The sequence below is a fragment of the Theropithecus gelada genome, chromosome 1, assembly GCF_003255815.1.
Source record: "Theropithecus gelada isolate Dixy chromosome 1, Tgel_1.0, whole genome shotgun sequence".
NCBI classification, from domain to species: domain Eukaryota; kingdom Metazoa; phylum Chordata; class Mammalia; order Primates; family Cercopithecidae; genus Theropithecus; species Theropithecus gelada.
In genome coordinates, this window is record NC_037668.1 from 92,579,342 (window position 1) to 92,604,309 (window position 24,968).

Here is a 24,968-nt window from a genome sequence, read left to right on the forward strand (position 1 = left end):
ACTTTACTGAAGTGGCAGGTCCTGGGTTCTATAGAGGTCTTATCTCCTGCCTTCTGGATCTCATGTACCTTCTCAAGGCCTCCAGAATATAAGGCACCTCTTGCTAGTCCTGCCAGATCAGCATTATATCACTGATGTATTGGATCAATGTGATGCTACAGATTCTAAACCAGATGATGACAGAGGGCAGCGTGAATGTAACCCAGAGGACAAAAGTGTAAATTAACCTTGTCCAGTTCATGCCAATGTGAACTGTTTTGGATCCTCTTTTCTGATTGGAATAGATAAGAATACAATCACCAAATCAATGGCAGCATACTCTAAAGCTGAGGCCTGACAGATTTACATCAACATCATGTCTCACACAGCAACTATGATTGGTGCTACTACTTGGTTGAGCATGTGGAAATCTATAGTCATTCTCTAGAATCCATGTGGTTTCTCTAGACGTCAGATTGGAGATTTCAATGAAGTCAATGGAGGTATGATCAGGACCACTCCCCATGCATCCTTTAAATCTTTAATGGTGGTTGGATTCGTCAGGGCTCTCCAGAGCAACAAACCCAATAAAGGTTGTGTGTGTGTGTGTCTGTGTGCGTTTGTGTGTGTGTGTGTGTGTGTGTGTGTGTCTGTGGAGAAAGAAAGAGAGATTTTTAACAAATTGGCCCATATGATTGTGGAAGCTTGATGAATCCAAAATCTGATGAGGGAGGCTGGCAGGCTAGAGATCAAGGAAAGAGTCCCAGTTCAAGTCTGAAAGCAGTCTGCTGGCAAGCTAGGAAGAGAAAATGTTGCAGATGAAGTCTGAACAAAGTCTATTGTCAGAATTTGCTCTTGCTCTGAAAAGGTCAGTTTTTTGTTCCATTAGGACCTTCAACTGATTGGATGAAGCCCACTCACATTTTGGATGGCAATGTGTTTTACTTAATGTCCACTGAGTTAAATATAAATCTCACAAAGACATCTGGAATAATATTTGACCAAATATCTGTGCACTGTGGCCCAGCCAAGTTGACACATAAAGTTATCCATCACAGTGGTGTTAATGTCTGTCATCATTTCTGAGATGCAACGTTACTTTTGATTCACTATCTTGGCTCAGGAAAGTGGTTGTTTCAGAGGCTTCCTCTGGGCCTTCCATGCTATGATAGTTCTTACCCCACTAGCTAAGGATCTACATGATAAACCCCAAATGTAACAGGGGACCCTGATGATACTTTAAGTCTTCAGGCATCAATATCAGCTCAAACAGTGTGTCCAAAGCCCTCTATGTGTGTTTATTCTTCTTTCTCTAGTGCATAGTCACATAAGTAAATGGGTGCAGGTCCCTTTGGGGTGGGACTGGGGAAATCACTACAGTTTATACTTACGGTATTGCACAGTGCTTCTTTAGAAACAGCCACATCTCGATCACTGCCTTCTGGGTCTGAAAATCATCTCATGATGCAGGAAGGGAATGGTGAATTATGAATTTTTATTGGCACAACTACCTTTGTCCTGCTGCCTTCTCTGTTCTTGCCTATTTCTGATGATAGATGTTAAACGGCAATCTCTTTGGCTACCTTTCTATTTTTCCCCTGGAGACACAAGATTCTGTAAGTCATTTCCACAACTTCTTGTGTGTCATGTCCCTTGACAGCTATTCCAATATTGCTGGCAGTTATAATCATGGCAGCCCTCTGACTTCTGGCAGTTAAGCATTGTTTCCTGACCTCTGCCTTCTTCGGGTACTATCGTCTCTATTGCTATTAATGAACCCAACTCTGTGACAGCTTCAGCTCTGACCCACAAGGAGAGCCACCACTAAACTTCTTACTGATGTTGGTGCCCCTCTCACCAGTGCATTCCTGATGGCCTTGGAGAATAATGTGTTATCTGAGCCGTGCTGCGGAACATAATGTGGAATGCTGTGGCTTTCTGGTCTTGCATTATGAATTCACTTCCAGCAACCTTTATATTTTTCTTCCTCTACCATTTTCCATGGCAACTCCAGTATTTCCAGTTCACTCAAAATAGGCCATCACTGCCTCTAGGCTTCTGGGGAGCTACTATACAGTGAGTTTGCCCCATCTTGGGGGTAGAGATGGGGTTTTCCTTGCAATGATGTTAAACTCCTTGACCCAGGAAAGCACTCCAAGTTAAACAACCTCTCTGTCTCTCATACTTTGCCTTTTACTGTTTCATTATGTCTCAGTTTCTAATCTCTCTGCAGGAATCCATAGAACTTTGAGATAATCAGCCGATAGCACCATTCTTGTAGACATCATTCTCCCTATATCTCCCAAGTGCCTAAATATTTACATTAGCAAATCTGTTCCCCTCCACCAGGATGCATTCCCAAGCAGTATTCATTTCTCACATTCCACTTGGGATCAGATCCTCCTTGCCAGCCAGACATGAGTGAGCAGTCCCCAACTCTAATTTTACTGCCTGCTTTCTCAGGCCTTTTTTTGCCAAGTGTGTCAGTTGACAGCCTCTGAGTAGCAGACACCAAGCCAAAATAATATGTGAAAACAATTTTGGTGAAAACATCTGTGAAAGATAAAGGGGAGAGGAGCAGGAGTAGGTGGGGAGAGATTTCAAACCACAAAGCAGGTGTGACACTTGTGAAAGAAAAGAGGGACAGAGAAAAAATGGGGTAGGAAGAGCTCTAGGCTGCAGTGCAGCTCTGAAAAGTCTTGACCGGGTGATTGGGAAGGCTTCTCGCAAAGAAGAGGCTTTGCAAGAAGCCTCTTCTTGCAAAGAGGCTCCCATTGTAGATAATAAGCAAAAGCATGCGCAAATTCTACCTTTATTTACATGTGCATGGCTGTAGTGGATGGGTTTAGTGTACGGGTGTATGGACTGGTTTAATGTTACAAGCGTGAATGAGTTCATGTGAGTACATGGACAGCCACGAGAAATGTGCATTGATAAGGAAGGTGACAAAAAAAAAAAAAAAACAATAAAAAGTAGACACAAGAATAAAGAAGGTATAGCTTTATGGAGCCATTTAATATAAGAAGAAATCATCCTATAATCCTCAATATACCCAGAGGGTAATCACTCTATTACTGGAATCATCACGAAAGGGCAATTCAAGTTAAATGTCATCTATTTTAGGAGGTAAATATGTATACCTTAATATATGTTATTTTAAAAGAGTTTCAGCAAAATGATTTTTAATGTCACATACTTAAATGGTAAGTCCCTCCATCCTATACAAAATTTTTATAATTTAAAAAGACTTATTTCCCTGCTGGATAACTGGGTTATACTTTATTACCTTTCAAACATTCATGCTGTCTGCTCCATGGCTTCTTCTGTAATTTTATAGCTACCATTCTGCCAGTTTTATAAATTACCTTTCTGATAGAAAGTATACTACTCTCTTAGACTTCCAGAATTCAGAAAGGAAGTGCCAAAAGAATCTAAGCTTTAATGTCCAAGAGTACAACTCTTTTTGTGTCATTTCATACAATTCAAGGTCCAAGGGAAATGTTTGTGGTTTGCATATTTATAATTTTTATATCTTCCAAAACTATACAAATAAAAATAAATACAAATTTGTATTAGAGTAAGGGCTTAAAATATTTTTAAGGTATGTTTGGATTATGACAAACAAAAAGTCTATGAGTGACACTCTGTGGCTAAATTTAAACTAAGAAAAGTCATTTGTATTAAGTAACATCATTTAGTTGTAAGTACTCACAGGCACTGTGTTTTACTGCATAAAGTTAGATATGAGGCCATGACTGCAGTTAAATTTTGAATAGCAGAAATTTCATTCCTCTGTTTTCATCAGCACCATTATTGATTCATCTTCCTCATCATTGTTACTATTACTATATACTTGTGTATGAGTAATAATATTTATACTACTACTGCTATCATCATGTCTACACTTTCACATTCCCCTTGGTGGCTCTAAATCTGAATGCGGTAAGAAAAGTGGAGAATGTGGGGACAGACCTGGGTTTGAGTTCTAAATTTGCCTCTTACTGGCTGTATGGCTTTAGGCAGTTTTCCTAACTTCATTATGTCAGGAGACTTATTTATAATGTAGGAATAATAATACGCACCCCAAACAGTGCTTGTGAGAGTTAAATATATGTAAATCACCTAGGAAGACAACAAATTTGAATTTCCTGCTAAAATCTTCCCACTATCGGAGGACGATTCCTTCTGCTTCTGGAGAAAATTAGAAGGTTTAAAGTTTATTGAACTTTTTTTAAAATATGTCACTCTCCCCTATTCTCTCTCCTTCAATAAACACTCCTGTTTATGGAAGTTGCTCTCATTCAAAGGCACCAGGAGCTTCCTAACGGCCAAATCCAGTGATCGTCATGCGCCGCTTAATGACGTTTCAGTCAACAATGAACCACATGTAGGATGGTGGTCCCATAAGATTGTAATGGAGCTAAAAAATTCCTACCACCTAGTGAGGTCTCAGTTGTCCTACAGTCATAATACAACGTATTACGCATGTATTTGTGGTGATGCTGGTGTAAATAAACATACTCCTCAAGAAGGGCCCCAGGCAGGTCCTTCAGGAGGTATTCCAGAAGAAGACATTGCTGTCATAGGAGATGACAGCTCCATGCCTGTTATTGCCCTGAAAATCTTCCAATGGGACAAGAAGTGGAGGCAGAAGACAGCAATATTGATAATCCTGCTCCTGAGGAGGCCTAGGCTGTTGTGTGTGTTTGTGTTTTAAAAACCACTTAAAAAGTAGAATAAAGAAATACATTTGAAATAGAAAAAAAGCTTACAGAATAAGGATATAAAGAAATTTTTTTGTGCAGCTGTACAATGTGTTTGCTTTAAGCTAAGTGTACTACAAAAGATTAAAAAGGTTACAAAATTTTTAAAGTTTATAAAGTAAAATAGAGTAAGCTAAGTTTATTATCAAAGAAAGAAAATTAAAAAAAAAATAAATTTAGTGTAGCCTAAGTATACAGTAGTTATAAAGCCTACAGTGTACAATCATGTCCTAGGTCTTCACATTCACTTACCTCCCATCACTCACTCACCCAGAGCTTCCAGTCGTGCAAGCTCTATTCATGGCAAGTTCCATACACAGGTATGCCATGTTCTTATCCTTTATATATTTGCTGTATTTTTTCCATGTTTAGATATATTTAGATACACAAATACCATTGTGTTATAATCGCTTACAGTATTCAGTAGGGTAACATGCTGTACAAGTTTGTAGCCTAGGAGCAATAAGCTATGCCATATATCCTAGGTGTGGAGTAGGCTACACCATCTAGGTTTGTGTATGTACATTCTGTGATGTTTGCACAGCAGTGAAATTGCCTGATGATGCATTTCTCAGACCATATCTCCCTTGTGAAGAGATGCACGATTGTATCTCCTTTATAGTCCTCATTCTATTTGTCCTCTCTGCTGCATGAATGTATTAACACTCTCCTTGAAACCTTTTGCTTCCTTGGCTTCTCTGAAGTCACTCTTTCTTTGTTCATTTCCTTTTTTTCCCCTTAATTTGGGGTTTTTTAAATAGTGGGTATGACACGGATTGCAAGGTAAGTAGCAGAAAGCAGTGAATGGTAAGTTGGTTCTGCTTCTGATCCAAGAAGGAAGTCAAAGACATTCAAGGTCAATACTGTGAAGACACAGAAACCAAGGAGGTGACGTGCCAGAAGCTATCATGGGAAGCTGGGGCCAAGGATTAGGAGCTGAACACCAATAAGGTACGAGGCGACAGGAATACAGAGAATAATACCTAATGTAATCCAACTAGTTTTGCCTGACATCTTTTTCATTTTTACCTGGCTCTCGTTTTGTGGGCTGGGCACATGAACAGTACAAGCAGAATCTTAACAAAAGTGCCAAATACTTTCTACTTCCTTTCCTTTGTTAAGTTGGTCACTATAGTCCTATTTCTTGGACTTCTCTATCAATCTACAGACTTAGCCTGGATGATCTCATCCAGCCTCATTTTTTTAACTACCATGTTCTCCTACAGTTTCTAAACTGTCTTCTGGGTCTGGCCTTTTTTTTTTTTTTTTTTTTTTTTTGAGACAGGGTCTCACTCTATCACCTAGGCTGGAGCACAGTGGTGTGGTCATGGCTCACTGCAGCCTCAACCTCCCAGGTTCAAGCAATCCTCCTGCCTCAGCCGCCTGAGTAGCTGGGACTATACGTATGGGTCACCATGCTAATCTTTTGGGTCTTTTTAATCTATATGTCCTGCAATATTTGAAGCTCAGATGTCTAAATCAAGTTTAGTAACATGACTTCCTAAATTGCTACCTCTTTCAGTTGCAGCATCCACACCCATGCAATCTCTTATATGAGAAAGCATAATATAGCATTTTATTTGCTGACATCCGATAGGTCACCAAGAGTTTTATTTTTTTTTTTATTTTGGTACAGATAGAGTCTCCCTTTGTTGCCTAGGCTGGTCTCAAACACCTGGCCTCAAACGATCCTCCCACCTCGGCATTCCAAAGTGCTGGGATTAACAGGCATGAGCCACTGGGCCTGGCCTAAGATTTTTAAAAATACTTATTTATTATAATTATTAATATTTCAACATGACCGACTTTTGTCTAGCCCTTTTGCTAAGCACTCTGCTATCCCTTTATAGATAGTACCTCATCTCGGCTGGGAGCAGTGGCTCACACCTGTAATCCTAGCACTTTGGGAGACTGAGGCAGGCAGATGGCTTGAGCTCAGGAGTTTGAGGCCAGCCTGGGTAACATGGTGAAACCCTAACTCTAAAAAAAATCAGTACATGCTTGTAATCCCAGCTACTTAGGGAGCTGAAGCGGGAGGATAGCTTGAGCCCAAGAGGTCAAGGATGCAGTGAGCTGTGATAGTGCTACTGCACTCCAGCCTGGGTGTCAAAGTCAGACTGTGTCTCAAAAATAAATAGATAGATAGATAGATAGATAGATAGATAGATAGATAGATAGATAGATAGANATAAATAGATAGATAGATAGATAGATAGATAGATAGATAGATAGATAGATAGATAGAATCTCATCTAATCTTCATAACACCCTTTAATGATAGCCTTATAGGTTTTGTTATCATCTCTGTTTTAGAGAGAAAGAGTCTAAGGCTCAGCACATTTAAAACAGTCTTTCATGCTTTAAATATTAGGTTGGTGCACAAGTAATTGTGGTTTTTGCCATTACTTTAAAAGTAAATTTTCAATTACTTGTGCACCAACCTAATTGTTGTTCCAGTTACACAAAATTGAATTCAGGTAGTTTGACTCTAGATCCTGCTCTCTCGTCACTATATTCTGATGCTTCTTTGCTCTATGTGTTTTTCTCAGAAAAGTCTCACAGATCCAGCTCCTTCTCTGGCTACAGTTACACAAGGTTACACACCTGGGCTCCAAAAGCAGATGGATTTGCATTGGAACCCTGGGGCCCCTGCCTGCTGTGTGACTTCAAACAAGGCTCCTGACCTTCCTGACCTTCTCTGCCTTTGATTCCTCATTGGTAAATAAGTACATACTAGCAACATCACAGGTTGGTTGTGAAATTACATCACAGGTTTTAAATGAAATAATACAAAGAAAAAGGGAATGAATAAAAGCTTAGCTAACCTACGTAAAGCTCTATATTTATTATTATTATTCTATGCCAGTATAAGCCCTTAAATGTTTCTACTGTGTTTCAAAAGATTTCTAACTGGTCTCCCTAACATAAGAACCAATAAATTCATTGTCTTGATTGTCAGAATTACATTTTAAAATGCCAAATCTGATCATGTCACTTCCCTGCCACAAAGCCTCTAATGTTCTAATTCTCTGTTTGACCGCCTTTTATGCCATACTGAAGTATTGACTTAAAATGGAATCAACTTCTTTAAACTGGAATGACATCTTCTACCTTTCTCGTTTATTTCCTGCTGCTCTCCCAGAAGAACTATAGTCTTCATAAACGCCAAACTTATTCTTCCACAGACCTACCAGTCCCTTTGAGGCCTTTGGGCCTCTTTCTGTTTCCTGTTTCAGTACTTGCCCCATTTCATCTAGAAAACTCCTACTTGTCCTTAAGACCTAGCTCCTCATAATGGCTTCCTCTAAGTCAAAATTGAACGCCTCTCTGTGCTGCAAAGAGTACTTTATTCACAGCGTTTATGACACGGAATTTACAATTACAGAATTGCAATTACTTTCCTCAGGGAAAAGTCCATTCCTGAATAAAAATCAATCAAATCCGGTGTGTTGTTGTACAGTGTCTGGTACATTATAGACATTCAACAAATACTGCTAAATGAATAATGTGTACTGTTTATAGTTTACAAGGTCTTTTCACATACTTAACTTATTTTCATCATATTATCATAACATATAAGCATAAGAGTTTGGATACAAGAAGCTGTTGTTATTACTGTTATTATTAAACTGAGACTTAGTAAACATTTCTAGCGTTTTCCCCAATTGCAGAACTTTAAAAATACACAAAAAATACCACCAATATTTTAAAAAATAAAGGCTAAAGCTAGCATAGGGCTCATATTTTAAGAACACGGTCATTATATAGATCATGATAATTACCTGCGGGTATCGGTAAATATATTGCCGCTTGATAATTGTACTCCACTTCAAATTCAGATTAGAGTGTTCCTTTAGTATGCCATGGAAGCAGCTATTTAAAGAGTCAGGCTAAGCCTGGAATGCGAGGAACTCTTTGGAATTACAGTGGCATTCCAAAGTCTTTGCAGTTTCCATCCATTTCTTTTCTGTGGCAATAACAATTAATTCAGTTTTAAATTATTTTTAACCAGTAGATTCTGCCATTTCCCCTAATTCCTTGAAAACAGTTGAGCAAATGTAAAACATACTTGATTTGAAATCCAGGGCAGTGTTTATCAAAATGTGAGTAAGGACTCATTAGTGATATGCAAAATCAACTGTGTAATTCAAGCAATTTAAAAACGGAATAGAATAGAAAAGAATAGGAAATACTAGAATGTGCTACATGATGTAGGGGTGTGATGTTTTGTGAAATCTTCATTTCGATTGTGTGTGTGTTTACTGAATTGTGACATAAAATATATTTCCCACTGTGGCATATATTTCCCACTAGATTGGGTCAAAAAAGTTTGAAAGCCACTACCCTATACAATATAGCAATATTGCACAAGGAGTGGGATCAATTCCAAGTAGTCACTTAATAAAATTGGTTTAATAACTTGATAACATTGTAATCATGTCCCCATTGGGGCCAAAGCTGCAATTATATTATCATAACCCCCAAAACATAATCAACACCTGATTCATTCACCAGACTTAACCTCAAATAACATTTAATTATTTCCAAAAATTAAACCCATCTCTAAGAGGTGACTATTTGCTACCACAGAAACTATGCAGAATAATTTGCCATAGATTATAAAGTCAATTCCAAAAAAAGTACTTTGGGGCTGAACGCGGTGGCTCACGCCTGTAATCCCAGCACTTGAGGAGGCTGAGGCAGGCAGATCATGAGGTCAGGAGATCGAGACCATCCTGGCTAACACGGTGAAACCTCGACTTTACAAAAAATACAAAAAATTAGCTGGGCATGGTGGCACATGCCTGTAGTTCCAGCTACTCGGGAGCCTAAGGCAGGAGAATTGCTTGAACCCAGGAGGCGGAGGTTGCAGTGAGTCAAGACCACGCCACTGCACTCCAGCCTGGGCGACAGAGCAAGACTCCGTCTGAGGGAAAAAAAAAAAAGCACTTTGGAAAACATTTGGAGCAAAAGCAATCACTAAAGTTAGATTCAGACCACTATCCGTTTGCATGTTTATTATATTTAATTATAATCATTGCATAATTTTTTCTCAGTGAGACTTAGCCCCTATTGTACAGGAGCATTATTTTACTATTTCTGTCTTCTTAGTGCCTTTATATATGTATTATCTAGCACACAAGGGACATTTAATAAATGTCAAGGAGGCGGTATTCATTTGGAATATATACGTTGTGAAACATGATGAATGACACAAGGTTACAGCCTATGCTAAGGCTATTCACGCTTCTTTAAAGAATGTACTTTTCAAAGTCTGTCAGCTCTACAAGGTAGGGCTTTATTGGAGTTTAAAATGTATACCTTTTAAAATCAAAGGAATACAATTTAAAAGCAAAATGATACATTCCTTTGATATTAGAATATCATGGATGCAAGCAGAGAAATAAGTGCTATCATACAATGCTTGTGATAGGTAAAACTGAGGTAGTTTGGAAATACATACTAAAAATCTTTAAATATGTTTACTCTTTGATGGAGAAATTTTGCTTCTAGTTCTTCATTCTATGGAAAAGTAATGATCTTCAATTATGCATAGAGGGTTAAACTGAGTGCTGTTTACTATAGATAAACATGTCTAATACTAGGAAATAAGTGAATTATTTAATTCAATAGAATAATATGCAGTCATAAAAACCATGGTATTCAAATATATTGGCATACAAAGGGATTTAGGAGACATACTGTAAAAACCAGAAAACAGAGCTGTAAACTACAGAATATCTTTCAAAAACATTTTTATGTAGTAATAGTCACATAATGAAATTAACATTTTAAAAGTGAATAGTTCAGTGACTATTTAGTACGTTCACATTATTGGGCTACTGCCACCTCTGTCTAGTTCCAAAACTAGATTTTCATCATTCCATAAGGATGTTTGTGCCCATTACCTTCTCTTCCAGCCCTTGGTAAACACCAATCTGTGTTCCACTCTATGAATCTACCCATTCTGATATTTTATATGCATGGTATCATACAATATATGACCTTTTGTCTCTGGCTTCTTTCATTTAATGCTTTGGAGTTTCATCCACCTTGTAGGGGTCCTTAATTCCTTTTCATGGCTAAAAATATTTCATTGCATATATATATCCCACATTTTGCTTCTCTGTTCATCAATAAATGGACATTTGGGTTGTTTCTACCCTTTGGTTATCAGGAATAGTAGTGGTATAAAAGGGTGTACTGCAGAATATCATTTTAATGATACAAGTATTAGCAGCCATTATTTTTGCGTGGACGGATTACAGGTGAATTATTTTATGCTATTTAGAACATTGGGCTTTGGAATTAATCAGAACAGATTCCATTTCCTCACGTGTAAAGTGAGGAAAACAAAACCTACGTAACTGAATGATCATGAAGAGTAAACAAATACGTATATGTAAAGTATTTAGAAATGCGTGGTTGGGGGGAGCACATGGTAAGGACTGAATGTGTAGTATTAAAAAAAAAAAACTTTAAAACATCTTTTTTTTTTTTAATTAGCGTTGTCTTTTTTTTTTTTTTTTTTTGCTAATGTACTTGTATGCTACACAATTAAGATGCATGGTTGCCTTCGCTGATGGTCATTTGGGCTAGTGCCAAAAGCTGCTGGATTGTTTGATCTGATGACATCCGTTTGACTAAGTATAGTTCTACACTGTAACTCTCCCTCCAAGTTTCAATTAAAATAATGTTCCAAGCAGCGTATTCTCCAGCCCCTCTGCCACAGCTCCTTTTCCATTCTAGTTTTTGTTTCAGCATCACTTTCTATGTTGCAGACGCCAACTACCCAGGTTTTACATTTTAGGAACTGCATGACAGGGGCAGAGGGACAGGTGAAGGGCACAGGCTCTCTCATACACTGCTAGCAAAATACATTACGATCAGGTTTAACCAAACACATAAAATTTCTCCCACAATGTCCCTCTTTTTACTCCCCAAAAAATCTCATTGTAAACTCAAACTTTGCCAAATATGCTCATCTTGAACTCAGCAGAAGGGTTTTCCGTCGGGAGCCAGCCGGGCTGCGGGAGGCGCCCTCCTGCCACCCCTCCAGCCCCACCCCTGGTGTGGGAAGCCCGAGTTCGCGCCCGCAGTCCCCGCAATCCCTGGGCCGCCCCAGCGCGGGAGTTTCGAGGGGAGCCGGGGGAGAGCTGCGACGTCACGTGGGGGGCCACCCGGGGACAGACGCCTGGGGGTGAGTCGCCCGGCGAAGCCACCGCAAAGGGGCCGCAACCCCCAGAGCTCGACCCTAGGCGTTCACGAAGGCCTCACGGAGAGGGGGAGCCCGCCCGCCCGTCCGCGTCCGCACAGGTGTTCGCGTGGCGGCGCCCGGCCCCGCCCGCGGACCCGCGAGAGGCGGGCGGGGGCGCGCCTGTACGCCGGGGCCGGGGGCCGGCGGGGGAGGTTCCCGCGAGGTGGTTCTCGGGCTCCTCCTCGGCGCCTCAGGTTTCCTCTCTCCGCCAGCCGGCTGCTGGCTGCGGCGCCGCCTCTCTCTACTCCCTCCTCCCGCCGCCCCTCTTCCCCGCGGTTGGGCCCACTCTGCGGCCTCTGCCCGCCTCGCCCTCGCCCGGGCCTCCTCCCGCTTTCTCTCTCCGCTTCCCCTGGAGCCTCCGAGGAGTCCAAAGCCGCGGGGCGCCCGGGAAGATGGCGGCGGCGGCTGGAGACGGCGGCGGCGAGGGGGGCGCGGGCCTGGGCAGCGCGGCGGGGCCGGGGCCGGGGCCGGGACTGGGACTGCGCGGGCAGGGCCCCTCAGCCGAAGCGCACGAGGGCGCCCCGGACCCGGCGCCCGCCGCGCTCCCCCCTGAGGAGGTCGCCGCACGGCTGCAGCGGATGCGGCGGGAGCTGAGCAACCGCAGGAAAATCCTGGTGAAAAACCTGCCCCAGGACAGTAACTGCCAGGTACGGGGACGGTGCTGGGGGCGACGCGTCCCGGGGGGCGGCGGGGCGGCGCTCCGTGTCCAGGCTGGGATAAGGGGCGCCTCAGAGCGGTCCTGGGGAGTGGTCGGCTCCCTCGGTTTGACGGAACTCTTGGGGTTTCTAGCCTGCAGACGCCCTGCCAGGGAGTGGGGCAGATTGGGAAACTGAGGCTCTGAGAGGCGAAGCGGCTTCTCCAAGGTCACGGGAATCAGGGGCTGCTGCCTCCAAGTTCGGCCCGCTCTTTCCTTCTCCTACAGCCCGTAGAGGAGTAGGAGGAGAAGGAGAGTGGAGGTGAGTTGTGGAGCACACATTTTACTGGGGGTGGGTAGTGGGGGCAGAAGCTTCGGGACCACTTTGACAGGAGCGGGGGCTCCCGCGTAGAGTCCCCGGGGCTCGGAAGTGCCATAGGGGGGCAGGGGCACGAGAGAGCTGGGAGTGAGTTTCGCTGCTGTTGCAGCAGCACTTGACCAAGTTTCTATGAAACAACTCAGTCTCCTCAGTTTGCTAAGGCCCCAGAATAGAGTTATTGCTGCGCTCCTTGGAGCCTTGAAGCCGCCTCCTGCTATGCCAAGTACAGTACTGAAGGATTTGTTCCTCAGTAACTTGGATGAGATTTAAAGATAGCGACTCTGTGTCTTTAATCCAGATTAACTGTTGCTTTTAAGATTAGAAACTCTGCATCTATTTAACTTTTTTTTTCTTTCCTGATTTCAAAAGCTGCATGCGCATTATAGGAAAGCTAGGAAAGACAGAGAAGCACAAAGGGGAAACACAGAAATTACCCATATTTCTGATACCTAAAGATAACCATTGTTATCCTGGGATGTTGTCCTTTTCTCTTTTCCTATGCATATATATTTTTATTTTACCAAAAACATGAAATCATTTCTTTGATTCTTCAGGATTTCTTTGCTGTCTGGATGTTCACACATGTTTCACATATAACCTGAATTTATATATTGCACTGTGTGTGGTGGGCTATCCTGGTAGTTGCGGATTTGGGCTAACTTGTGTAGTTCCTCCTGTAACCGGATGCATGAAATTGCAAGAGGGCTGGCTATTGACAATTGCATGGCAGTTCTTCCATGTGACTTATAAAATAATGAGACCAATGCCCCATTACTATGTAATGAGACCTTACTTAGCCCTTCACAATAAATATGAACATATAACCTTATAACCCGTAGGCATGAGGGGGTATTTTGTTTCAAAATGCAATGTCTGTCAATATTGTTTATCTCATCTGTCTTTCAACTCTTTCCATTGCGCCATGGTCCACTTCCCATCTGTCAGGTAATGTTTTGTGATACTACCTGTTAAGGACACCTGCAGTGGACTGATTTCTTGGAAGCAGCCTCCCCTGCCTATACAAATAGAGGACTGCAAGGGAGCTCAGGAAGGAGGAGGCTTGGAAGAAGCAGATGGCATTTTTTAAAAAAACAAATTTAAAAAATAGCAGCTCTTTGTATAGACAGTCTAGGAGAAGAGAAATAGAGAAGTATCTCAATGTCTTTGTAGAATGTCAGCTGTTTTGGTTATCACAATTCCTTGCATTAATTCTAAAAATATTTAGACCCCAAATTCAAGACGTTCTGTCTATTCTTGCTTTGCTGTTGGTATCTTTCTCATTTCCCTTCGCAATAGACATGAAAAATATACCAAAGGGTCTAGTAAAAGGAACAGTTTTAATTAGTGACAGAGACTTTCTGATAATTATGCTGCGATTTGTATTTTTCAGATTTCATCTACTTTTTCTTAAACTAATATTTTCATGAATATGTTCTGCATGATTTTTTTTGGTATTTTGTGTTTTAACAATTTCCCTTAATTATAATGTCTGCTTTTTCTTATGACTGTGTTTTACTGTCAACTTACTAATGAAAGTTTAACTTTATTTTATTTTGTGTCTTTTTGCCAGTAAGGCCTACATAAAATCACCTGTGCTAAAACTACGTGTTTACCCTTATGAAATCGTTAATAGGATTTTTGTTCAATCATTAAGTAATCAGATATTTTTGAAATACTAAGTTCTTGTTCTTTTCCAGAAGAGTCTGTGTTTATTCATTCATTTCTTTCTTTTTTTCTTTTTTCTGAGACGTAGTCTCACTCTGTCACCCAGGCTGGAGTGCAGTGGTGCGACCTCAGCTCACTGCAACCTCTGCCTCCCAGGTTCAAGTGATTCTCCCTGCCTCAGCCTCCCAAGTAGCTGGGATTACGTAAGCCTGCCACCATGCCTGGCTAATTTTTATATTTTTTAGTAGAGATGTGGTTTCGCCATGTTGGCCAGGCTGGTCTTGAACTCCTGACCTCAGGTGATCCGCCCGCCTCGGCCTCCCAAAGTGCTGAGATTACAGGTGTGAGCCACTGCGCCTGGCCTCATTTCTTTATTTTAGAATATCACTTTAAGGATCAAAGACATTCATAACTCTAGTTCTCAAACTGTATTTATGTTTCTAGAAAATACTGATTAATAACTTACTAGTAGAAACCCAATAATTTCTTCTTACCCTTTGAAATATATGGGTGTTTTCTTTATTAAATGTAGTTTTCATAAATCTCAAATTTTGTTTTATTTTTTGTATAGCAGATTTATAATAGCATCCCACAACTTAATAGTTCCTATAATTAAAAGGCACACTGAAAGTATTATTTTTAACTGGAAGGTTTTAGAGGTATGTTTATCAAATACCTTATAGAAGTACTGGCTCTAAAAAAACTGAACACCTTTATATTAAGTTCTCAAAAGCTTTCTCACTGAATAATTACTGTGCATTCAGTCAAGCCCTGTCTGGTCTGCCTAAGCTTTCTGGAATCTTCTTGGCCCTCTTTGTTTTCACAACCTCAGCTCTGGTTCAAGTCCTTTTCATCTCTTGTTCACTGTTACAACTTTTCAGTTTGTCACCTACCTTCATTACTGTCCTGTTTCTTACATTTTAGCTCCTTCTGCATGCTGCTTCCCTTGAGGGATACTCCCGAAGCACAAATCTGATCATGTCACTCTCCTGCTCATAAAAAAACTTCTCCTCAAATTGTCCTTAACAGTAAAGAACAGTGAATCTGAATTAGACTGTTGCAAGACTGAAATTGCTTTGAAGTTTTGTATTCTGTCTGAAAATTTTATATTAATTTTATGTTCTATTAGTAACATTGAATTTAACATAAAAACAGCATTTAACTCCCAAATTTTTTTCATAAACTTGACATGGAAAATGTACTATATTTGACTTTTGTTTTTCCATATTTCTGTATTACCGTGGAGTACTCAGATCTCAGTTTGAAAAGCATGAAACGATAGGACAGCAGTTTAAGATTTTTAGGCTTTTTGTGACTTGGCCCCTGCCTACATTTCCAGTCTCATTCCTTTTTAGTTTTTATTTTTTTTTTTTTGAGACAGAGACTTGCTCTGCCACCTGGACTGGAGTGCAGTGGAATGATCACTGCTCACTGCAGCCTTGACCTTCCAGGCTGAAGTGATTCTCCCACCTCAGCCTCTCAAGTAGCTGGACTACAGGCATATGCCACCATGCCTGGCTAATTTTTTAAAAATTTTTTGTGGAGACATGGTCTCTCTATGTTGCCTAGGCTGGTCTTGACCTCTTGGACTCAAGTGATCTTCCTGTGTTTGCCTCTCAAAGTGCTGGGACCACAGGTGTGAGCCACTGCACCCAGCTATCAGTCTCATTTCTGATTAGTCCCGCATTGGATTCTGTTCGTTTCTGATTAGTCTTGCATTGCATTTTTTGTTTGTTTGTTTGTTTGTTTTTTGAGATAGATTCTCGCTCTGTCACCCAGGCTGCAGTGCAGTGGTGTGATCTCGGCTCACTGCAACCTCCGCCTCCTGTATTCAAGCAATTCTTCTGCCTTAGCCTCCAAAGTAGCTGGGATTACAGGTGTGTGCACCATGTGTGGCTAATTTTTGTACTTTTAGTAGAGATGGGGTTTCACCATGTTGGCCAGGCTGATCTGGAATGCCTGATCTCAGGTGATCCGCCTGCCTCGGCCTCCCAAAGTGCTGGGATTACAGGTGTGAGCCACCACGCCCAGCCACTCCTGCATTGGATTCTATTCCACCTTTATCAAACTACCTAGATCCCCAAGTACCTCATGCCACTGTGATTTGAATATTTGTACTTATGTCTTTGTTAGTGTTTTGGAATGTATTTATAGTGAGTAATTTATACTGAATAATATAATTATTTTTAATGAATCATTTATAGTCAATAGTGATGTTGCAAACACTGGTTCCTATTCATAGCCATTGTATATGTGTGTGTCTGGTCTTTTGCAACTGAATTTAGAATTTTGATTAGTTAAGGTAATGTTTTAATATTTTTTCTAATATATGTGTTATTGTATTTCTGTAAATTGTATTATGGTTAACCTGGTTCTGTTTCAATATCGCTGTCATTGGGATTTCAAAATGGAGAAAACAGGGGCATTTGCTTCTTAGACTGTTTGTGTTCCCTTAGGTTTTTTTTCTTACAGGTCTTATGTGTGTGCATGTGTTTTGTTTTTGTCATATTGTTTACCCTAAAATCTGGAAGAGATTCTGTTGTGTAATTAGAAGACGATGTGAAGTGCTTAGGGCCAACATTCAGGATCAGTAATAGAGGAAGCAAAACATTCTATTGTCTCACTTTGGATATTATAAACTTACATTTCAAAGTACTCTAATATGATAGTTAATTTGAGAAGCTTGATGGTGAATTCACAGAGATCCATTTGAAATCATAATATTACCAAATAAGCACTTTTTAGAATCACAAACCACCAAATGTAAGAAACTCTAGTTAATCTTTTTTCGTAATTAATTTTTTTTCTGCTCTTTCTTTTTCTTTTCTTTTCTTTTCTTTTTTTTTTTTTTTTTAACGAGACAGAGCAAGATCTCTCTGTCTCCGAGGATGGAGTGCAGTGGTGCGATCCTAGCTCACTGCTGCCTTAACTCCTGGGCTCAAGTGATCCTCCCATCTCAGCCATCTGAGATGTTGGGACCATAGGCATGCACCACTGTATCCAGCTAATGTTTTTTAATTTTTTGTAGAGACACAGTCTCTCTATGTTGCCCAGGCTGGTCATAATCTTATTTTTAAAAACTAAGTATTCCTGTTTGTTTTTTACATCAGTATAAGAACAATAGAATTATCTTACATATTTTATGTCCTTTAACTGTGGGATTTAAAAATGTACTTTGTTTTCTCTAACAATATATTCGGTAATTATTACCTCTTTTAAAAATAGGGCTATTATTCTCTACTTTTTTCCTGACAATATTGGGGTGTTTTCGTTTTGAAATTATTCTTTCTTTAAAATAAAAATGCCATTGCTTACCTCCAAAAGTTACTTTTCTTAGTGTATACTATGCAAAAATTATCTATTATATTTTCTTTTCTAATGTAATTAAACATAATTGAATTATGGGTTCTACTTCTTTTTCATGTGTTTTGTTATCCTATTCTCAATGTAACAAGAACACTGAAAGCTGTTAGGGAAATGTACTTCTAGATTTCTGGGACACCACTGCCTCCTTGAGTTTCTAGTTTTGGAAGAAATTCTTGAAAAGTGTTTCAGAAATGCTGTTCTCTGCTATGAAAACACATTCAAGAAGAGGAGGAATACTTTGTGGTTAGCATCAAAATGCTGTGTTAACAGCCATTCCAAAGAAATCTCATGTCATCTATAGGTCATTTCCCAGTTAATGACTGGGTTATGCTTAGAAATTCTTTTTTGAACTTGTGACATATTTTCACATAGAATATGGTAGATAGTATTTAGTTTTCAGGTTAGCATGTTAGCCTCTATTTAAGTTATGATTGTTTATTTAAGTTATGATTGTAAGATTACACTAAGTAGTACGACAACATCTAACAAAGCTCCAGCTTTAAATGAAGTCAACTCTGATCAAAGGCTGTTACTGCAAAACGGGTTCCTATTACTGACTACCTGAGTTTTGTCTCTTGATTCTTCTCTTTGCACTTATTCTTCTTTCCTTGTGGACAAAAAGGTTTTGTTTTTTGTTTTTAGATACGGGGTGTTGCTATGTTGCCCAGGCTGGAGTGCAGTGGCTATTCACATATTCACAGGCACAATCATAGCGCACTGCACTGTGGCCTCAAGCTCCTGGCCTCAGATCCTGTGCTACCAAGCGCAGCCTTGAATTTTTAAAAATGTTTACTTTATTTTCTAATTTATTTTTTATTTTTTTATTATTTATTATTATTTATAATTTATTATTTATTTTTTATTTTAGTTTTTTAAAAAGCTTTATGCTTAGCTTTCCTTGCTCAGCTAAAACAGGCAAACCAAGGAATATTAAAATGTAAATAAAATTATTCATAAATTTTTAAATCCTAAAATTGCTTATCGTGTATCTCGGCTGTTTGTATTTTGTTTGCCTAATTACATAATTGCTTGACTCTAAGAGGGTAGTATGAATTGAGAGGGGTAATAAGTGAGAAGTCGGAAGATCAGATCACTAGAACATTTGCCTATGCAGTACTGTATATTTTGGCTGATGATTATGTGCAGGATAGCCCTTGGTTGTTGTGCTGAATAGCTTCCATTTGCTATTCCAGATCTATTCTCCACCCTTCTCACCCCCTCCTTATCCAGGGAGGCTAACCTGTACTGTAGATTGCACCAACAAGGCTCTCTTATCCTCTGTTTTGTGGTTGCACTTGGCCAGAGCCACTAGTGGGGGATCAGAGGATTGAGGAGAGCAAGAGTGGAGCATTTATTGACCCAGCATTTATTCACAGGTGACTGTGGGTTGGCTGCCTCCTCTTTAAAGGTGGGTTTCTATCCAGTGGCTCTCTCCATACAGCCCAGCTCTCCTGGTTATCATAACCATTCTTCTTGTCTCCTTGGGCCCAGGAGGAGTACAAGAATGTTGCCAGCCTAAGATTTCTTCAAATCTTTGTAGATAGTCTCTTTTAAAAGTTCTCCCCAATTATTTTCCGAGCATGTCTTCTGTTACTTGCTGGGGCCCTGATTCTGTTGCCTACTCAGTCGCTTTTCTTCCTCTTGCCTATCCTAGTCGCACCCAGATTTCCCCTTGAAGACCTACCTCTTTTTTAGCAACTGTATGATTTGGGTGGATTTAATCTCTATCCCCATCTGTAGGGGTGACATAAACGAAAGAACACAGTTCTTCCCTTTCCCTAGAGGGATTGGTTAAAAGATGGGCAATAACCCGGACCGAAGCCCATCAGTCCATGATAGTCCCTTGGTCATGGTGATTATTTCAGCCTGGCTTAGCAGAGAAACTTAGGACTTGTGTTTGGTTGTTAAAGTAAGTGAATCTCTTTCTCTCCACTGAATATGAATGCAGAGACGTATGACTCTGGCTGCAGCTGACAGACATTAAGGGAGCAGACACACAAAGGAGGACTGACCTGGTGGGGAAAATGTAGAGAAGCTGAGCTGGAGCCCTGATCGAACTATATCTGAAACTTAACCTACCTCTGGACTTCATATATATGCAAGCCACTAAATCCCTTTTATTGTTTCACTTATTTCAAGTTGGATCTTTTGTTACTACCAACCAATAGTATCCCAAATTAACAGGCTGGAGTGCAGTGGCAGAATCATGCCTCACTGCAGCATCGACCTTCCTCCCTTAAGCAATCCTTCCACCTCAGTCTCCTGAGTGTCTGGGACCGCAGATGCGTGTTACCATGCTGGCTAGTATTTTGTATTTTTTTCTACAGAGGGGATTTTGCCATGTTGCTCAGGCTGGTCTCAAACTCCTAGGCTCAACCAATCTGCCCTGCTTGGCCTCCCAAACTGTTGGGATTATAGGTGTAAGCCACCGTGTTTGGCTTTTTAAAAAAAAATATTTTTTGTTTCAAACAAATCCCCACAAATAAGTTATCCTACCCCATCTTCAGACAACTTTCTTTGTTATAAAGGTCTTATTTATATTTAATATATAAAATTTATTCACTTAAAGTCTTGATCCAATGTCTACCCTCTGGCAACATAGAGAATTTACAGTATTCTCCCTTTTAACTGATAACTTAAATTCCTTCAAATGAGTAGTTTTTAGGACATGATTCCAAGTTTCCTCACCATTTTGTTTATTTTTCTCTGAATACACATCATTACCACTTTGTCTTTGTGTCTTTTAAAATATGGTACCCAAAATTGAGTATGGTAGTCTAGTTGAGATCTCCCTATAATCCCCAGCCAGAACAAATTTCTCTTTCCTCTGGAAGTCTGTAATAATAATAACCTTTGTTTTTTCGGGTGCCTACCATGGCCAGGCACCATACTTAGAGTTGTTTTAATATTATATTTAATCTTCATTTTAAGACTGTAAGATTGGAATTTCTTATTCCCATTTTATTGATAGAGAAACAAAGATGCAAAGTTAATGTCAAACAATTTGCCCAAGATCATTCAACTAATTGGTGGTAGAGTGGAGAACTGATTCTGTTTGATTCCAAAGCTCATATCCTTATCTCCCATTGTATTATAATTCCTCTGTACGCAGCTATATTGTTAGTGTTTCAAAGGGCAAGGATCGGGTAGTGTTTACCTTTGTATCCTCAATGTGTCACCTAGAAACTGACATACTGTTTCAAGAGAAATGTAAAAGAAGCAGACTACTCCCCACCTTGTTCTAAAATGCTCTACTTCCATTGATACTTGTGACCCACAGCACACTCTCAGGATTGATTTGTTAAATAAATTTTGCAGTGTAACACTGTTAGCTTTTTTGGCAGGGAACTCTCTCCATTCACTTATAATTATTCAATCAGTCAACTGTTTATAGCTTAAGAGTCTGTTGAAAGCTATAAACCCTCTCTCCAAGAAAGTGCTAATATTCATAAGCACGCAAAATTTGCATATTATTTCAAGGGGGTATGGATCTCTTCTAACTTATCCCTGATCTCATTAGGGGATTGTAGACCCTAGGTTGAAAAGTGCTGTTGCAGGCCAACAAAATTTTAGTCATGTCTTTGGGACTTTACCTGAGTAGGGACCATTTGGGCAGATCCGAAGCTGTTGCTTCAGGAGAGTTTTCATCAGAAACTTCTGTAGGCCACATTTATGCATGGGGGTTTGAGTAGTGATCCTCTCTCTGGGCAAGAATATAAATCAGGCTCAATAATTTTCTTTTTAAACAAATCAACCATGCTACTTCATATTTGATGCAAAAGCTTATTTCTCTCTGGTCACTCAGCAGCCCACAACTGACGTTTTAGGTTCTGTGCCTTGCCCAGGGTGGATGCTCAACAAAGTAAATTTTTAAAGAGATTTTCAAGAAGTTACAATGTAATATTTCCTCCTTAACATTTATTAAGAGTCAAACATTGATGCAAAGAATGTTTCTCTTTAAAACAAATCAAGAATATTGTCCATTCTGTTTAATGTTTTCACAATAAGTATTTCTTTATTTCTTAGCAAGAATATAAGTTTCTCTTTTGTTAGATTTTAGGGATGCAACTCATTGTGAGCCCCTAAACTTGTCTTCTAGGTATTTGGTGCTTAATTTTTTGTTTATTTGCTACTGTTATCTTTAGGTTTGTAAACTTATTTCATACTTCCCTATGTTAAGGCATTTTCTTTGTGTGTTTGAGGCTTACTGTTACATTTTTATTTCCATGTGAATGCCAAAAATAGCATTAGATTCATTGAAATTTGTTTGAATCTGTATTTGTACATACTTTCATTGTCTCTCTTCCTGCTACTCTCTCATGCCTCTACCGTACCCCACCCTATCTGCTCTACCCTTGGACAATTGGTTTTTATCTTTCCTCAACCCACTGCCGTGATTATCTGCTCTTAGTTCCTGGCTTGCCTTTATTTCCTGGACTTTGGATGTTCTATTACCCTACCAGTTTAACTACTTGCTTTCGATTCCAAGTAGTCTCCATTTCTCTGACTTTATGCTTCGTAGTTTTTATTTTGTTTTGTTTTTTGTAGCCAGAACTAGACCAGAAAGTGATGGCAATAAACAAGAACATGTGAATCTGGGAAGTTTTACATTTTGAAATAATCTCAGACTTCCAGAAATGTTTTAAGTATAGCGTAAAGAACGTTTTCCCCCAGAACTATTTGAGAGTGCTGACCCAATGCCCAACCACCCTGAATACTTTTTTGTGTATTTCCTACAAACTAGGACAACTTCCAACACAACTACAGTGCTACCCTCAGAGTCACCCTACTGCCTCCCAATCCTCAGATGCATTTAAGTTTTGGCAGTTGTCCCATCAATGTCCTTTACAGCGAAAGGATTCAGTTCAGATCACATATTGCACTTAGTTTTTATAGAATGTCTTTCCATTTTGGTCTGTATGATGTTTCTTCATGATTAGAGTCAAGTTGTATGTCTTTAGCAGGAACATCACAAGGTGGTACATGTTTTACATTTGTCTGATAAAGTTCACTTTGATCACTTTGATTCCCTTTGATTAAAGTGGTGTCTGCCAGGCATCTCCATGTAAAGTTTTCCACTTGTAATCAATAAGGATTTTGATGGGAAATGCTTTGAGACTGTTTAAGTGTCCTATCCCCCTTCAAGCATTCAGTTTATTCATTTATTTATAACAATATAGGCTCATGGTTTCCTATATAGTTATGCTCCATTCTTATTACCATTACTTATTTTGATGTTTTGTTTTAGATTTGGACAGTGGAAGCTTCAAGTTGGCCCCTGTGTCTTCTTATTGAATAAGCTTTTTATTTTGGAGTGATTTTAGATTTGCAGAAAGAGTTGCAAAGATAGCACATAGAGTTCCCATGTATCCCTTACCCAGTTTCCCCTGATGTTACATCTTATATAACCAATGTACATCAGTCAAAACTTAGAAATCAACACTGGTATGTTATTTTAACTAAATTACAGACTCTATTTTAGATTTCATTAGTTTTTCACTATGTTCCATGATTCAGTCTGAGACGCATCATTGCACTTAGTTATCGTATCTCCTTAGTCCCCATTCTGTGACACTTTCTCAGTCTTTTCTTATCTCCTATGACCCTGACGGTTTTGTTTGGGTATCTTTTAGAATGACCCTTAATTTGGGTTTGTAGGAGGTTTTTCTCAAGATAAGATTGGGGTTATAGGTTTTGGGGAAGAATACCACAGAGGTGAAGTAGCTTCCGATGACATCATATCAGGGGGTACATGACATTCACATGACTTACCGCTGGTGATGTTAACCTTGATCATTTGCTTAAGGGGATGTCTGCTAAGTCACTCCTCTGTAAAGATACTATTTTTCCTGTTCACTGTTCTTTGGAAATAAGACATTAATTCCAGCATACACTTAAGGGAATGTATGTCCTATGTCCTTTTGACGTGTCCCCAGCATTCACTGAGTATGTCCTTTGTTTTCGACACAACAGGACATTGCATCTTATTTTGTAGTTTCTGTGCTCCAGCCATAGAATCAGCCGTTTCATGAAGATGCCTATTTTAGACTGAATGTTTGTGTCTCTCTCCAAATTGATATGTTGAAGCCCTAACCCCCAGTGTTACAGTATTTGGAGATGGGGCCACTAAGGAAGTAATTAAAATGAAGTGAAGTCATAAGGGTGGGTTCCTGATCTGATAGGATTAGTGTCCTTATAAGAAGAGACACCAGAGAACTTGGTCTCTGCACTCATACACCAAGGAAAGGCCATGTGAGGACATAGTGAGAATGTGGCTGCCTGCAAGCCAGCCAGAAATTGAATCAGCTGGAACCTTGACTTGGACTTCTGGCTTCCAGAAATGTGAGGAAATAAATTTCTGTTGTTTAAGCCACTCAGTCTGTGGTGGTATGTAGGGTAGCTGAGCTGTTTGTTGCTGGGTCTGAAGATGGAGTGGGCATGGGCAAGGATGTTAAAGCAGTTTCTAGGAGCTGAGAGGGTCTTCAGCTGACAGCCAGCAAGAAAGTTAGTTCAGTCCTACCACCACAAAGAACTAAATTCTGCTAACTACCTCAGTGAGTGGAAATGGATTCTTCCTTAAGGCTTCCAGATAAGAGCCTAGCTTGCCTGACACCTTGATTTGGCCCTGGGAAACCCTAAGCCGAAAACCCAATGGGGCCTGCCTGGACTTATGATCTACAGAACTTTGAGAGAATAATAGGTATTGTTTGAGGCAACTTAATTTGGGGTCATTTGTTGCACAGTAATAGATAACTAATACATTATTATATCCAGGTGATACTTGAATGAAAATATTAAATATTAATATTTAATTAAATATTTATTAATTAAATACAATTAAAATTTAATTAATAAATATTTAATTAAATTTTAAAATTAAATATTTAATTAATTTTAAATAGTTAATTTAATATTTAAAATTAA

At 39.7% G+C, this 24,968-nt stretch overlaps 1 protein-coding gene across 2 annotated transcripts in view; it reads left to right on the top strand.

The window, feature by feature from the left end:
• The first annotated feature begins 11,941 nt into the window (after positions 1 to 11,941).
• RAVER2 (ribonucleoprotein, PTB binding 2) overlaps positions 11,942 to 24,968 on the top strand; it is an 84,605-nt gene continuing 71,578 nt past the window's right edge. The window contains exon 1 of one of the 2 annotated variants that reach the window (XM_025379225.1): positions 11,942 to 12,647. In XM_025379225.1, the coding sequence (XP_025235010.1) occupies positions 12,393 to 12,647 (255 nt within the window). In that variant the 5' untranslated portion in view covers positions 11,942 to 12,392. The remainder of the gene's footprint in view (positions 12,648 to 24,968) is intronic. The other variant, XM_025379234.1, reaches the window with a different exon arrangement.